This window comes from Solanum dulcamara, chromosome 8 (genome assembly GCF_947179165.1).
Source record: "Solanum dulcamara chromosome 8, daSolDulc1.2, whole genome shotgun sequence".
Lineage (NCBI taxonomy): Eukaryota > Viridiplantae > Streptophyta > Magnoliopsida > Solanales > Solanaceae > Solanum > Solanum dulcamara.
In genome coordinates this window covers 7,957,916-7,974,956 of record NC_077244.1, presented here as the reverse complement: position 1 = coordinate 7,974,956, position 17,041 = coordinate 7,957,916, and the positions used below count along the sequence as shown (strand labels likewise).

At 33.6% G+C, this 17,041-nt stretch overlaps 2 protein-coding genes across 10 annotated transcripts; both read right to left on the bottom strand.

Annotated features, from left to right (window-relative positions):
- Window positions 1–1,758: 1,758 nt before the first annotated feature.
- LOC129899146 (UDP-galactose/UDP-glucose transporter 5B-like) lies at window positions 1,759–12,339 on the bottom strand. Of its 9 annotated transcripts, XR_008769479.1 has the most exons (13): window positions 12,197–12,339; window positions 11,932–12,071; window positions 8,078–8,191; window positions 7,786–7,878; window positions 7,521–7,586; window positions 7,067–7,165; window positions 6,027–6,106; window positions 5,086–5,198; window positions 3,556–3,644; window positions 3,342–3,428; window positions 2,996–3,098; window positions 2,362–2,861; window positions 2,178–2,258 (listed from the first exon to the last, which is right to left on the bottom strand). XR_008769479.1 is itself a non-coding variant. In XM_055973970.1 (12 exons), exons 2-12 carry the CDS (start codon window positions 12,034–12,036, stop codon window positions 2,142–2,144), a joined length of 1,032 nt encoding a protein of 343 aa, XP_055829945.1. In that variant the 5' UTR covers window positions 12,037–12,071; window positions 12,197–12,339; the 3' UTR covers window positions 1,759–2,141. The 9 variants fall into 9 exon arrangements, 7 of the variants coding, with proteins under 7 accessions (XP_055829945.1, XP_055829946.1, XP_055829947.1 ...); XM_055973970.1 differs by lacking the exon at window positions 2,996–3,098 and having other exon boundaries at window positions 1,759–2,258; window positions 2,362–2,430; XM_055973971.1 differs by lacking the exon at window positions 2,996–3,098 and having other exon boundaries at window positions 1,759–2,258; window positions 2,362–2,430; window positions 12,200–12,339.
- An 849-nt stretch (window positions 12,340–13,188) lies between these two features.
- LOC129900704 (uncharacterized) lies at window positions 13,189–15,305 on the bottom strand. Its single transcript, XM_055975723.1, has 2 exons — window positions 15,210–15,305; window positions 13,189–13,967 (listed from the first exon to the last, which is right to left on the bottom strand). Exons 1-2 carry the CDS (start codon window positions 15,243–15,245, stop codon window positions 13,203–13,205), a joined length of 801 nt encoding a protein of 266 aa, XP_055831698.1. The 5' UTR covers window positions 15,246–15,305; the 3' UTR covers window positions 13,189–13,202.
- Between the last annotated feature and the right edge of the window lie 1,736 nt (window positions 15,306–17,041).

Sequence of the window (17,041 nt, the reverse complement as noted above, 5' to 3'; positions counted from 1 at the left end):
CCAAACCATTTGTGTCGGGTTATTAAATCTATAAACCAAACCAAACCAATAAAAGTCGGATTTTTCGATATCAATTTTTCTCGGGTTTTTCGGGTTTTTTCGGGTTTTTCGGGTTACTCGGGTTTTTTGTTTTTTTCTGATTGTTTTGGGTTTCTCATAGTATGAAATAAAAAGCACAGAGCAGTGCTTCTTAAAACGAGTTTTAGTACAAAATATCAACATATAAGATGGAGGCACAACACTGTTTGAAGTTTTTAACTTTATAATATAACTTTATAAGATAAGTTTTTTTTGTATATTATTTAGATGGGCTAATCAAGTCCAAATCTAAATGTAAGAAAGAAAACAAAAATTATGAAAAAAATTTAAAAAATATTTATAAATTACATTTTAATAAATATTTTTATGTATAACATAATTTAAAAGTAGTATATATATAATCGGGTCGGTTTGGGTTCGGTTTGACATTTTTTAGTTAAAACCAAACCAACCCTATAATGGTCGGGTTTTTTTTTCAAACACCAAACCAAGTCAAACCAAACCACTAGTCGGGTTTTTTTTCCGGTTTGGTTCGGTTTGTCGGTTTGGTGCGGTTTATCGGTTTGTCTTGTACAGCCCTACCAGGTATATACTACTCCTTCTATTTCAATTTATGTAATGTAATTTAATTGAGCACAAAATTCAAGAAATATAAATTTTATTTTATAATATTTCAAAATTATCCTTAAAATAAATTAATTTTTTAATTAGAAGAATACACCTTTGTGGCTTTTAGCCAAATAAATGGGACTCAACATAGGTAAAATGTAGATAATGTCATTAAATATTTATCAAATAAAAAAATGGATAATTTTTTTAGACAGACTAAAAAGAAAAAATGTGTCATATTGAGACATAAAGAGTACTTTTTATGTAGGTATAAATCATACTCCCTCTTTTCAATCTATTTGGCTTGATTCAATGTACGAATGTCAAGGTAACGAATGCTTGATGTGAATTCAAATATTGAATCTTCAAATTTTTATTTTTTTTTACATATTTAGAAAGAACATAAAAAATATTGTGGATCACAATAGTTAACAATTTACAATATTTATTATGTTCTTTCAAAATATGTAAAAAAAAATAAAAAAAATTGAAGATTCAATATTTGAATTCACATCAAGCATTCGTTACCTTGACATTAATATTTGAAAGTTATGATAAATAAAAATTCTTTAACTATTTAAATAGTAACTAAGATAAATAAATTGAAATGGAGAGGGAGTAGTAAACAAACTCAGTTACATAAATGTTACACCAACATGATATTTCACAAACAATGGATTTATCATTACCTCATAGTATTGGTTTTGTCATTTGATCTCCAAGTTTAGGACAATTGAGTCATATCAATCTTCCTTTTTTTTTTGTTAGCCTACTCAGTATCCTATATTCACATTTGATTTCGGACTAATTTGAATTCGCCATTTATGCTTTAAGTAGTTTTCCAATGATCAGTTGGAATTTTATTTCCATTTTTTCTTTGAAATTATATATAGAAGGGAAAATAAACTGAGTCGAACTTATTAGTGGACTCACAAATTTCAATTCCTAGATCCGTCTTGAGTCTACTATGGAGTACACGTATGTGATATATCAAGCTGTGATCCCCCTCAATAACGAGTTGCCCACTAAATTGGAGTTGTTAGTGAGGGAGACTTAACTAATTGTTGAAGCTCAATACTACATTATTTGAATTATAATGATGCTGCCATATTTATCAAGATCAAGCCTCACTGTAAGAAAATTGATCCACTACAACGAAAGCCTCAAACAGATAGAATTGAACCTTTTCAATTGTATAGCTCCTTCCTCGATAGAGATAACAACTCTACCATCGAAAAACAGGGAATAATACATAGAAACTTGAAGGTCAAAAACTCACAACTTCTATAGCTTGTGAGAGCGCAGGTTGTTAAAATGTGTTTCAAATGTATATCAAATCACCAGATGCAAGTTGTTAGAGACCAACCAGCAAGCTAATCTTCCACGCGGAGTCCCTACAATAGAAGTCCTATCTATTCCACCTTTAGTTAGTTTTTATCTTAGAGATGGCAAAGTCAAATCAGTTACTGCAAACATCGGAATCCTTCAAGGTGTTATGGATTTCCCTTTGGTGGACTCGAAGCTCTATTTTCTGTGTTCTCCAAAGTTAATGGTGGTTTCTTTTTAGTATTTAAGAAGCTTCTTGCATAAAGGGCCCCAAAGACAATAACCTGAAAAAATGAAATCAACCGTTAAACAAACTTTCTCCCCAAATAAAACAGAAACTGAAAGTTTCAGCTTCCAAATCTACGAGACAGTGAAGTAAACGCTTACAGCTCCAATGCATTGCTCCCAGCTAAGGGGATGGCCAAACCACAAGCACGACAGCAAAATGCTCAACAACTACATCAATTTAATCGAGCATCATCAATATTGGTTAGGCACAAGGCTACCAAGGGTGCATTTGGTAAGACAGAAGTCATTTTCCTTGACAATAATTATGGTGTTTGGTTTGTAAGTGAAAAAACATTTTCCAGAAAAAATAATTTAATAAAAATTAATAATAATATCAGTTAATTGGTGAGTGTTTTGATGAAACTTTTGAATTCTAGAGACTAATAATAATGTCTAAGTGTTAGTTGAAATAAGTAAATATAAAGTCAAGATTAGATAGTTGTAAGGAAAAATGACTTTCACGCAGAACAGAACTGGCAATAGCTGGGACATCCATGCCATCTCAGGAGATTGGTACAGGATTGGGAGGTCGATAGTCTATTAAGCCTGCTTCCCAAACGGACTTGCACCATAGTTGAAGACACAACTGACTCCTTGATCTGGGGACAAAACAAGACTTTCTCTGTGAAAGAATGCTGCAAGAAGCTACACTCTCGAAATGGGATAATTGACTCTTGGCCTAATATGTAGGACAAAATTACCACCCAAAGTTTATCTGCTTCAGCTAGATTACCTTAAATGAAGTTCGTCTTATACAAGATACCGAAGGGGCTTTCAGTTTGCTCACAGAGGTCATACGTGCCAAAATAGTCCTGAGACACTCAATCGCTGCTGACCTGTGGAACATCTTTTTATTTTTGGACTTCACTGGGTAATGCCACATAATGTGAATGATGCGTATGCTAGTTGTAGTCTATGGAGAGTTAATAAAACCATCAAGAAGACTTGGTTAATGATCCCTGCAACATTTTTGTTTTGTGGGCAGGTATTGTGGACCAATAGGAATTGACTCTTTAATAACATCTTAAGTGGAAAACATTACACTTTCTCTCTCAAACCCTTGAACTATTTCTTATTACCTGTCTTGTGGTCATTATGGTTGCAAAGGTTAGAGCACCAAATGTGCGGATTGTGTATGAAATAAAGAATTGACTAGCTGTTGCTACCTGCAATAAAGAACGTAAATGGATATAATTACATTTTAATGACACAAATGAGTCTGCACAATTTGGCCAAGAACAGAAAATCTCCATTTAAGCAAATCAAGATTTATATATTTTAAAAACAACTTACAGTCGAAAGCAGAGCAATGTCAAAGAAACAATCATGATGGCGAGATACGAAATCAATTGCCATGAGAAGATTGCCCTGCAATATCATACCTAGATGGGAAATAAAACACAAATTCTAGTCATATCTAGTCATTGGAACATAAACTAGATAAACATTCTTAATACAAATGCGGAATACCCATAAACATTTAAAATGTCATTCAACCGAATATCCTGCCTAACAAAAACAGACAATACACTAGCAGCTGCTGCATATCATCGAATCTTGTGTTCTTAAGTAGCTGTCAAGAATTTCTGCACTTGTGAATGCAGATGTCTGGGATAGAGTTTCATCCACACAATCATGTAATATAAAGGTCAAATAATATGCGGTACACAGCAAGAATGCTATTCAGAACATCGAGGAAAATTGGAAGACACCTAGTGCTATGAATAGTCAAAACTTTAGATCTAAACTGAAACGTAATTCAAGCCCAAACACACTTAAGCTTGGAAGCTAACCAAGCCTTATTCTCATCAGCTGTTGCATGAATTTGCATTTAAGATTATTTTATAGAATCAATTAAAATGTTTCAGCAAATACATAGAACAACAACAACAACAAACCCAGTGTAATCCCACAGGAGGGGTCTGGGGAGGGTAGTGTGTACGCAGACAATACCCCTATCTTGTGGAGGACGAGAGGCTTTTTGCAATAGACCCTCATCTCATATAAAGAAAAAGAAAGCATTTCAAAGCAGTTTTGGAAAAAAGAAAGTGAGAGTGAAGAAACCTAGGCAAATACAAAGGAAGGAATTGCATTGCATTCTGAAAGAAAGTAACAATAACAATAGATAAATAACACAATAACCAAAGTATAAGAAACAATACATAGTAATAGGAATCGAAGAACAAGACGTAGCATTCTGAAAGAGAGTAACAATAACAATAGCTAAATAATACAATAACCAAAGTACAAGAAACAATACATAGTAATAGGAATCGAAGAACAAGAAACTACAATAATAACGCTAATACTACTGGTATGAAAGGAGAAGCAGATACTGTGCTCCAAACTACCACCAAGCCTATCCCACAAGAGACTGAGGCAACTAAAAACTAATCATCTACCGTGATTTGTAAGTCTTCCCAGTAAACCATACAAATTATTGGAGACAACGACAAGCTTAGTGAGAAGACATGGAAAATAACAAAATTGTTAACTTTGTAGAAGTGTTCAGCAGCTTGTCCGGCAATCTTTTTAGATGTAAGATTATTATTTTTTAACCCTGGTTGCATGCACCTCAACTAATTCCACAGGATACCTATTACATCCACCAAGGCTTGGAAAGATGGGAAGAAATCACCTAGCGTTTTTGCCTCAACTAGGATTTGAACCTGAGGTCTCATGGTTCTCAACCCACTTCATTGACCATTAGGCCGCACCCAAACACCCTTGGGTGTGTAAGATTGAATTTCTTAATATCAACTCAAGCACACCACTCATTAGTTGCAGAAACGGGTTTTGCAACTGCAATAAATGAGATCTTACCAGTGAAACTAAGAAGACAAGAACAGACGGTTGTGTAGAATATCTGAGTGTGTATTTCCATATCATAGCCTTTAAAAAGTTTATCCTGGAACGTGCTCGTAAATCCATCAAACCTGTGAGATCAAATGCTTTATTAAAGGCTTGTTTCAGAAGCTAACAAACTACTATCCAATTCTAATAAGGAGATAACTAAATTTCTCCTTTTAATAAAAACTAATGAAAGAGAAAATTGAATAAGGGTATATTTTCTTCTTAAGTTAGAATTGTGTATCTACTTGTGGGGTGAAGTTTTGATGTCTTTTTTTTGACTCCTATTATCTCAAAATAACTCCTCTGCTATTGAACAATTAAAAGAGCTCGTTGGGCAATAGCATTAGGTAAATAGAATTGTAAAAATTTGTTGGGAATGCAAAAGAGATGGATTTAATATGCCAAGTAACATATATTTTGTTCACCAGAAAGCTAACAAAAGATGATTTTCTATGTATAACATGTTAATCGCTCAAAAAGTCTATAAAACACTTTCTGATAATTTCCACCTTTTGATTAACATGTTAGCCTCCCCAGACCCCACTTGTGGGATTTCGCTGGGTATGTTGTTGTTGTTGTTGTTGTTGTTGATTAACTAGGCTCCAATCGTAGAGCATTAGGAGTTAGATAATTTTTTTCTCGAAATCGTAACGAATAAGGTGAAAGACAGTATATCAAGGAAGGAAAAGAAAGAACATTATAAAAACCTTTATGATAAACAAACTCATTCAAATACAAGATACGAGATAGAAAGCTTGAACCTAGTTTTCTAGAGCACTCATTCTCAAGAGTAAGTTTAAGCAAAACCAGCTGGTTCTCTTTTTTTTACAAAGAGATCCAGCTGGTTCTCATAACGTTCATTAATTCAATGACCAAAGGTTTAAAATGCTGGATTATATCAATTCTCATACCCAAGATAGCCCATCATAAGAGAAACTCCCCAAATGGTGCTCTCCCTTTCTCTACTGTATGGGCTAGTGTCCCCTTCTGCCTAGAACCAAAAACAAACTGTAAAAATATTGCCTTGAGGATATAACTGCAGAGCAAAATATATTCTGAATACTTCCCAGCACAAACATGTGTGCCAGAAACAGTAATTTTGTTGGTGAGTTCGTATTTTAGTTTGGAAAATCAGCCATAAGTACATAATTCTGTTTAGTGCTAGTAAATTGTATAAAATAACTGGCTTCAAAACAGCCCCTTAACAAGGTAAACAACATAAATGACATGCAATCAAGTTCATTCCAAAGCTAGGGAATCAGTAAATTATTTGTTCTGGTGTTTCAGGTCAGCATGAAAGCAGCCCAAAAATTTGATGTCTTCCCAAGAAAAGAGTGTAGGAATTTCAACCCAGTAATCCCTCATTCAGTGCTCGTAACATATTTAGGCCATTGTACCTGTCCATTAGACCATTAGACATGTATGGTGCCATATCTCCCTTTTTTTGGAGATCCAATACAACAACTATACCTTAATCCCAAGCTCTAGTTGGGGTTAGGTATCAAAATCCCCTCTATTCATTTCGCTCCATTTGAAATCATATTATTCCAATATCCAATAATTTAGGTTGTCTAGCATTAGAAGTTCTTTATATTTTCTGATGACATACAAATGTACAAGATTAAAATGACTCCTAGCAAACATTGGACCTTACTGTGAACTTAACAACATGATTATGTCTTAATCCAACTAGATGGTATCACCTATATGGATCTTTTACTACCATTGTGTTCTATTTTTCCCTAAATCTGCAAGGATTCCCAGAGATTATAACTCTTTTGAGACAACTTCTCCTCTGATAAATCATGGTTACTAGAAAAGGTTAATACAAAGCAAAAGATTTATGAAGGATTCATGCAAAATATATCCTGAAAATAATTCCTAAAATAATTTGGCTTACTGTCAATTCAGAGAAACACAAAGGTGTTTAGAAGAAGACATTAGTTATTACCGGATACAGAATAAATAATGAACAGCCAAGTGTGACTAGGAATGCCAAGAAATAGTCCGGTCCTTTGTACTTCTTTTGCATGATGATAGTACCCCAGATCTGAATGAAGACAAAAGGAAAAGTAAGATGGGTCTCAAATGGGAAGCATACTCAATAATGTTACTTGTATAACCAAAACAATGTAGGTGAAGCTGAAAAGAATTCATACATACGGGAAAATTCACCAGTTAAAATTTTCATACAAATGGGAAAATTCCCATTTCAAAGTATATGGATATGGTATCACGATTCACGGACCAAAAGTCATAGTTAGAAGCCTTGAAACAGCAATGCCAACATTCAAAAATTATATTATAGAAGCTGACTACACAATTCTAAACCAGTCTTACCCAAAGGAACTATATAAACTACATTTTCCAGCAATTACAACAACCTAAATGGCAAGTTAACTTACCATTACAGGTATCATTTTGGCACATTTTGCCAGGGTTTGAGCAGGAAAGCTGACGTATTTGAGAGCCTGAGCAAGAATCAAAATGATCAGTACTTGTTAGATATTACTTCACAACTACCAAAGCTCTTTACATCTTATTTGTCCAAATCTTATATGTGTATGTTTTTTGTTTTTCACAATTATTTTTGTTTAATGCTTACTATATGTGTTCTACTTTGTCTTTTACTTCATTTCATATAACCATAAGGAAGAAGATAAAACTTGCCTCGTACTGACAAGTTGTTGTAAGGATGTTAGACACAGAAACAATACAATACTTATGGAGTGGAGCTACTGGGTCCAATGCCTTCTTACTTACCTGCAAATCAGCGAAGTGGAGGCAAATGCTTAGTCTAGTGTGTGACAAAAATTCCCAAGAATCACTTCTCAAATATTGAAGACAACATTCTCTGCCTCATCAAGAGTCTCTCAAAAGAGATTGGAATAATGTAAGGGTACATTTGCAGTATTAGATGAATAAGTCTTCTGTGTTTATAAGCCTGGAATTGTTCTATTACCAGTAAAACTCCAGCAGAGACTGCAGAAGTGGTAATCCGATTGCAGAACACAAGAAATAATGAGTATATAAAATAGTCTTTGTTTGGTCCATAAGGTACTCTCATGATCTTTTCCTGCAAGAACAAATTTCATCATCATGTCAAGGAAATAAAATTACACAATATCCAACTTAAACGCAAAATGTGTTGCTTTATTAATATGGGATTAAACATGAGATCAAAGCGTGACCGGTTGAACAGCACATAGATGCTGCTATACTTATATATGTGATTTCTCTGAAATATGCAGCTAAGAAAGAAAGTGCAAACGAAACCTCAAAATTACTAATGTTAACTGGAGGAGATGCCTTTTTGTACTAATAATTGCATCTTCAATTTAAGAAAATGGAGAAGAGGATATAGATCAAGGAATTGGATGCTTCAAAGATCATTGTCAATAGTTGCTTCCATGTGATCACATCAGTCCTTTATTTTTGGTGTGCGGGAGGTTGCAAGTTACTATGAGTCTATTCAACATGTAAACTCTGGAAGTAAAAAAAGGAAAATGTAGCAGATTTTGCATGAGAATCAATTGAAAACAGAAAAGAGACATATAATCACAGAGAGAAGATTCGTTTTATGTGTAATACTGGTAAGCTTCCTAAGTAGAATCTACATGACTATATTGCACGATGTGCTCCCACTGTAAAACTCAAATGATGTCTAAATTACAACACACTCAGGCTAATTATCAGTTAGGGCGCATATCAAGGTTTGATTAGCCTAAGTCCTTTAACTTCGGAAATGGGCATAGAAACAAATTTGCAGAAATGACAACTGCTAAAGAGAATAAGTGAATGTAGACTACTTATTAATTATTAATGAAAGAACAACCCTAAAATTTTGTAGTTTTCGTTTATGCTAATTAGTTTTATGGCTTGCTAAATATAGTATTATGCTCTATTCTTCTCTTCCATATGCTCCCCTTCTTTTCTTTTTCTTTTTTCTTTTTTTTGGGTGAAAATAGAAGAAGGTGAGTTTGAACTCTAATTCAAGAGCCCTTACTCAAAATGGCTTCTCTTCCTCTCATTGTCAGAAGTCAAATGGTTAAGTCTACTCGAAGCAACTGGGACAGACGACATTAATAGCAGAGTTTCTGTAGTAAGCTACAAAGCTTTTGTCTGGGTCTCCAATAAACGTACTCAACTGGCACAAACAGAATTGTTCGTCCAAAGAGTGATGACACTAGTGAGTAAACTACAAAACGGTTTTGCTTGGTATAATCTAAGCGGATTAGTTAGTTGTAATTAACTCATATATGACTTCTTTTCTTGGTTTCGGTTGCTTGACTCAGTAATGGCCCTTCAAAGTCATTGACTCCATATTTAGGGAACGGTTGAACTCTGGAATTACACAATTGTAACTACTCATGAATATTTTTTGGAAAGTCATTACACCACATATAAATTGACTGTACACAACATAGATCTCATAGCCACTCCCCCATTCATGACAAGCACAACACTATGCTTGTAAGAGAAATGTTGAAAAAGCCAGAGAATAACCCTCCTTCTTTGTGTTCTTCTTGAAACTTCACATATGTGGTGATGGTAACCTCAACAGCTTTATTTAAGAAATCTCTCAAATGAGCACGTCACATGTGTTACATGAGATCCATACTTCCAAAATACTGTATAGGCAGATGAATGAAGTGAGGTAGCTCAATCATACTGACTTCCAATAGCTCTTTTGCATGTATATTTCTCGTGCATGGAGTCTTTGTGCCTCTTGTGACTTGCTTATCAAGAGATTCTTTAGAAAAGAGCTTTTCCTGCAGGCTTCTTGTGACTATATAATGAACTTATAAGAGATTTAATTAGAACAGAACTTGTCCTGCAGGACACCCGCACCTTGTGGCTTCCTCTGTAAAATCCTTTGGGCCCCATTGTAAGCACAAAATCTTGAGTACTAAAAGAATTTGAAACTATACAGCAAACCCATTTCAGGATAGGATTATATTTGGAAACTGCAATATCAAATAGGAAAGACTCTCTATTGTGTTCTTTGAATATCTATTATTTTCTGTACTTTGATTACTCTATTTTATCCCTGTCGTTCTCGTTATTTGCTTTCTCATATATGCCTTATCTAACCTCTTTTATGCTTTTATGCTTTTATTGAGCCGAGGGTCTTTTGAAAACAGTCGTCCTACCTTGGTAGGAGTCAGATCTGCGTACACTTTACCCTTCTCAGACCCCACGTTGTGGGATTTCACTGGGTTGTTGTTGTTGTTGTCTCTATTGTGTTCTTTCAGCCACATAGAATAAGCCTGTTTCAATCCCATCAAGGACCAAAACAAAAAAGAAAAGCTGAAGACAATCATGCGGGAAGAAGTCAACAACATACCTTTTTGATAGACCTTGGCTCAAGATAAAAACAGTCCAAAAGGACGTAATAGAAGTGCAAGAGAGTAGAGACAATAAATAATAACAAAAATAACAGATAGTAGCAGAACAGTACTATACCAAAATAATACTATAATTGAACTACAGGAAACAACAGATAGTAACAAAAATTGAAGAAAAAGAAATTACAAGAGTAATACTACGACTACTAGTAAGGAAAACAAAGCAATATACTCCTACCTACTAGTATGGACGCACTTCTACCTACTAACCTTCTACCCTAATTCGTGTCCTCCATACTTTCCTATCTAAGGTCATGTCCTTGGTAAGCTACAACTACGATATGTCCAATCTAATCACCTCTCCCCAGTACTTCTTCGGTCTAACTCTACCTCTCATGAATCCATCCATAGCCAAATCACGAGGGAAGAAATCCTTTAAAATAAATAAATTGAAAATACTTTACACTAGAATTTTTAAAACCAAAAACGTTCCTTTCATTCATTCCTAATAAGAAATGGAACACTCAAAACTTCTAGAATTAGCAAAATTAGAGCACATTAGACAAGAACTTGCCCAATGTTCTAAGCTTAACTACCCAATGATATTCCTCCATTTCCTTTTGTTGCATACTAAACATCCAAAAGCTTTAAGGATTATCAAATTTATTAAAAGAATCTACCTATTCAACCCAAAACTTTAAGGCAATGAGTTGTATATGAGAGCCTTTCATATACAACTCAATGCCCTTCTGCACGTGTAACCTAAATATGAGGTTCACACACGAACCCATGCAGACCTACGAGTATGAATGTTGGTGTGCCCAAGGTTGCCTACTATACCATAGTAAGGAATCTAAATATTTAAACTAAAACCTAGCGGCAATGAGTCGAGTTGACCAAGACCTTTAAAAACCCTTTTGTATATATGACGTCGAATAAACAACTCAACAAAGTTCACAGTGCATTAGACAAAAAACGTCTTACAATGCTCTATGTAGTAAACACTAATGAGTAAAGCTTATTTTTCCCCCCTATCTTTCAATTACATGTGAATAAATTACCGAAGTTGCAAGTATATGCCCTCATTTTCCTTTTCCGTACGATCATGCAAAATGCCCTCTTCCTAAAGCCCTTGACACTATTGTACAATTACAATTACCTCTCCTACCAAAATAAGTACCGAGCAATACAATGATACTTAAAGCAATTATAGATTTTCATAATGTCAAAGAACATACTCTATTTGTTTTAATTTATTTGACATTCTTTCTGATATAGAACATCCCTTCTTTTCAATCAAACTTTCACAAGTTCTAATAATTCAAATTAATAATCCATTAGTCAAATGAATATCTCAAACGTGCTCAGTCAAATACAGTCATTTAAATTGAAATACATACAAAGTTTGATCACGCTTATTTCTAATCACATAAATATATAATGAAGATCATGGTTTTGAGAAATATGCCTGTAATATTCCGTATATGACGAGAGTAAACGTGATTCCACCCACAGCAACAACTCCTTTGAGCAGCTTGTTGTCCTTCAACGGCGGCGATGGTAGCTCCGCCATATCCCATCCAATCTACCCGCCGCCACCACCTATATCTACAATACAACACACAAAACATCTATATATATACACACACAATACGTGCGCCACTGTGTGTGTCCATTTTACGTTATATAAATGTACAAACAGGATAAAGGGGAAAGAGAAACATGAAGATCACCACGGTTGAGAAGTGTACGGACGGTCGCCGGAGTTGACTTCTGCAGATCGCGGGTGATTTTTACTCCGGGAGGGAAGTGGAGAATGAGGTTTTAGACTTGGGGGAAAAGACCGGCGGTTTTTCACCGCTTTCCTCTTTTTTGTTTATGTTCCGTTTTCGAATATCTTTTTAAATTATTTTTTGGGTAATTACTGAGGGTGAGATGACACGTCAGATGAATGGGACCCACTCTGTGACCGTAACGGTAATGACACTAACACCATGTTTGGATACTACATTATTTATTTTGATTGATACGTAAATTTTATTAAATTCTATTATTTAAATTTATTATTAGATAATGAAAAAAAAAAATTGTGTACGATCAATTTGAAGGGTAAGAGCTTAATAGTTTGTTATAAAAATGCAGTGCTTTACAATTAAAGAGAAAATGGCTAAAATGGCTCCCTTGTATTTTAGTAATTGAAGCACAATATTCAATTCAAATTCCCTTTTTGTTCCACTATTAATAAAGATGTTATTTGGATAAACTTATGCACAGATGGACTATTTCACCAACTATACATTACTTCCCATCACATGTTGAGTGTGCACATTGTCCTTGTTGAGTTAGTTTCTAATATTTGGAAGTCTTAGATTGAACACCAGTTCAAAGAGAATTTTTTGAAATGTGAGCCCTCAAAAACTATAAAGACTCTTTTAAGCGAAAGTTAATTTGTATTATACTGAATCTTTGTTGAATCTAAGTAATTGTTTGTCCCCTAAAGAATGTAACAAGCAAGATCTCTTCTAAGGAGAGTAATTTTTCATGACAAAGCCGAAACTTATGCAATTTTATTATCCTACTCCAATAGTAATTATGCCCAACAAGCAACAAGGCTTAAACATACGGGGAAAAATCACCAAATAAACGAAGAAATGACCATAAAAATGTTGAAAACAGAAATGAAATCATTAAGTTATAGCTATTTCACTTAAAAAATCAGTTTTATACAAAAATGTTGTGTCACTGCAACCTTTGTCTCTTGTCTATATGGACAAAATTGTTACAATTTGGACCTAAATAAGGTGATAACATTTGTGATGATGCACAAGACATCTCAAAATAAGGTTGAGAATTGTTCATCAATGATGAACCAAAATGACTATAATTTTGAGTAGTACTATTCTGTGTCGTCAACATCATGCCACCTTCACAACTTTTAATCGAAACCGGAGGAATATGTAACGGTTTAAATTGAGGCGGATTACGCCATCTAGGAAGCGGACCAGCTACAAGTAATGTCTGCAATAGTGGCCCCGATTCGAGCACAGCTTGAAGCAACTTGCCTTGTTGAGGCAATGTCTTTCCCTTCACAAGTCTATCAATAACCAACGAACCTTGATCATCAATATTTGTTACTTTTTGACCGATAACATGGCATGAAACAGGAATAATGTTGTTGTTCATGAGATCAGGTGATGAAACAACGTCCAAAAAGGACTCAACCGGGGATGAATTGTGTGTATCACTAAGGCTATTTGATTCAATCGTGCTTGAATTTGCTTTAGGCAAATTCGTAGCACGAGGACTATCGATGTGGATTTGAGATTGATTGATTTTGTTGAGTAGTTTGTGAAGGTGATCTCTTGCTTCATCTCTTTCTTGATAAGCCAATTTTATGAGTTCGATTAATTGATTGTTCTTCCTCTTTTCTTCACTTGCTTCCATATTGAGTCTTTCAAGTTCCAGGCTTGTGTAAAGAAGCTTGTGTTTCATTTCATCCATTGTCTACAAAATATATCAAAAAAACAAGTTAGAGAAAAAAAAACAATCAATTTTTTTAACTCACTCATTTTTTATTGAAAATAAATAAATTATGACCATGAATATTTTTCACTTTTTTCGGAGTTAAATTTCATATCAAAACTCGTTTGGCCATAAAGTCTGAAGTTGAATTTCATAATTTTCAAAAAATTGAAAAATAACAAAAAGTGTGATAACAAAATTTTCAAGAATTTGATAAACAACGACCAAAACACAAATTAGCCATGTGAACACTCATGAAAGATATCCTAACATAAAGAATGCAAGTAACAGAATTTTCAATGCAACTCCTACTATTTTATAATTATTCGAACACAAATAAGTTATTCAAAGTTGGGAGTATTAGTAAAGTCATAGAGAGGGGCCACTAGGAAGGTAATGAAGGATATAAGTCAACTCCAAAGCTTTTAAAATTAGAAAATTTCTGGTAATTAAATTTTGATAGTCAAATTTTTTAATTTTGATTATAAATTTATATATATTATATCAAAGTTTAGTTTTTTAAAATAAAATTTACATATTTAGAAATTTAGGAAAAATATATATATATCATAGTAATTAACAATTCAAAATATTTAAAAAACATAAGAAAAATTACAATAAAAACATATCTAATTGTCGAAATTCAAATAATAGTACATAAATTGAGAAAGAGAGAATAAATGTAAAACATAATTAATTCTTAAAATTACACCTTGACTCTAGTAATAAAACTCTACTACTCTAAACTAGTATGAAATGGGATTGTACCACTTTTACCCAACAAAAAAGTTTGTAGTAAGCCACTAAGCCTACCCAAAAAGCAATCAATAATTACTACATATCAATCCAAATTATATGAACTCAGAAAGTGTATATATTTTTATTTAACCTCGTTTTAGTCCAATATGAAAAAATCATCAACTAAGAAAAAGAGAATTCACCATCATTTACTTTTACAAAAATACAGTATTGACCAATTCAATGTCATTCAATAAATCCTCAGTACAATAAGGACCCTTCAAACACAGAAACAGAGTAAAAAATTTGAAGAGAAGTATGAATTAAATTAAACCCGACTCAACGAACCCGAGAAAAGACTGCATAATAGTACTAGAAGTAAATGACACATTAATAACCAATGAGGTTAAAAAAAATCAAATCCGCAGAATCTACAAAATGAATTAACACTTAGAAATTGTGATGAGAAATGAAATAATGACTTACCTCTTGGTAACTCCATAAAGAATCAATTTCTTCCATTTTTCTTCTATGAACTTGCAAGAAGAAGTAGAGGGAAAAAGAGGAGATAATCTTGAAAAGTTATTGAGAGGGAAGTTTATATAAGAAGAGAGTGAGTTGTACTATGTATTTTATAGAAGGAAACTAAAATCAAAAAGGACAAAAGAAGTTGTAGTATACACCAACCAATCCCCACCATAGAAAAGGCAAAATTATTTATGGAATCTTAATAAATACCTTCCATAACATAATATATTTAAAAGATTTTATTTTCTGTTTCAATTTATTTCTCTTACCATTCTTGTTAATTTATTTTAATAATTTTTTCATTTTAATTTTTTAAAAGAATATATTTAAGATTATAAAATTAAAAAATATTTTGATATATTCTATACATTATAGTTTACTATTATATGATTCAAAAAAAATCCTTACTTTGTTGAACTTTGTGTCAAATTAAAATCACATAAATAAATTAAAACGTAGATACTAAGTTTTATACATTGACAAAGATTTTAAAAAAACTATATGTTATACAATTAAATCACTCAAAAAATAATGACTTGAATTCATGGGCGGAGCTACGGACAGAAGAGAGTTCATTTAAAAGTCTTTTCATCAAAATATTATACTATATATAGAAGGTTAAAATTATTTTTTGTGTATATATATATAATAGATATTAAATCTCCCAACTTTTTCATGTGTTTATTTATTTATATTTTTGAATTTCCTTATTGAAAATCTTTTTTTTTTTTTGGAAGGGACCCTACACGAGGCTCCCACCTCTCGTGCACAGTCAGGGATTTAGCAGCACCCCCAAGCTTTATCATACATAAAATATAAAGATACAAGGAAGGGGACATAACCTTACCTCCGAATTAAGGTGGTTTATAAGTCTGCAAACCTACTAAGGTCGGCTAACTCATCCCCGATACTAGAAAGTGCTTTCTAAATACTAGAAAAGCAGTAAACCTATGAGAGGACTCCTCTCGATACAATGCGACTAGGAAAAACCATAAATGAGGGAGACTCTCCCCTTCCATGTGAATACAAGAAAGATACCTACACTAGTCCTATTCAAATAAGCTACATTTTATACATAGCTAAATGAAGAAGATCAAGTATACGATGCTACATCTTTCTCTTCCCACTTTTATCATACCGATTTTGTCCAAGTTAGGAACATTAGAGATAAAAAATGTTCAAGGAGGTTGTTTGATCCTTTTTAATCTTCTTCTCTTGAAGCTTGCCATTCCTATCTTGTCTAGCTTTATGTAGCCCTTGGTTTCTTGTGGAAGTTGTTGAAGGTTGTAGAAGTGTTGTGTATTATCAAGTGTATGGCTGTACTTAGATAATGTATCAGTTGGAAAATTTGCTTCCCGAAAAACATGTTTGCATTGGAAGAATTCTAGCAGTTGGACCAGTTGTTAGAGTTCATTAACGTAGTTTTGAATGTTCCAGGGTGGTTTGATGTCTAGATTCAGCCACTTGATCACAAGTTCAGAATCTACTTCCAATATTACTCTATTATAACCATGTTGAATGCACCAATTAATGCCAAAACTGGTTGTCTGCACTTCCGCTTGATTATTGGTTCCAACTCCCAAAGGAGAGGCAAAAGCATATATCAGATTACCCTTATGATTCCTTACTATGCCTCCTGCTCCTATTTTTCCTGGGTTGCCTATGACACTCCCATCAGTGTTAAGTTTAACTATGTTAAGGGGGGTTGAGCCATTTAACCTGGATTACTTTTATGTCATGCTTATAGTTTTCTATCCAAATAATTAGATCCTTCCAAGCTGGTGGCCATG

Bases quoted from the DNA above. Each gene is read 5' to 3' on its own strand.
- LOC129899146 (XM_055973970.1), bottom strand. From the start codon at position 12,036: ATGGCGGAGCTACCATCGCCGCCGTTGAAGGACAACAAGCTGCTCAAA. The intron at 7,879-8,077 runs GTAATAGAACAA...GCTGATTTGCAG, and splicing joins TCTCTGCTGGAGTTTTACTG to GTAAGTAAGAAGGCATTGGA. The intron at 7,166-7,520 runs GTAAGTTAACTT...GTCTTCATTCAG, and splicing joins CCAAAATGATACCTGTAATG to ATCTGGGGTACTATCATCAT.
- LOC129900704 (XM_055975723.1), bottom strand. From the start codon at position 15,245: ATGGAAGAAATTGATTCTTTATGGAGTTACCAAGAG. The intron at 13,968-15,209 runs GTAAGTCATTAT...TATATTTTGTAG, and splicing joins CTTTATGGAGTTACCAAGAG to ACAATGGATGAAATGAAACA.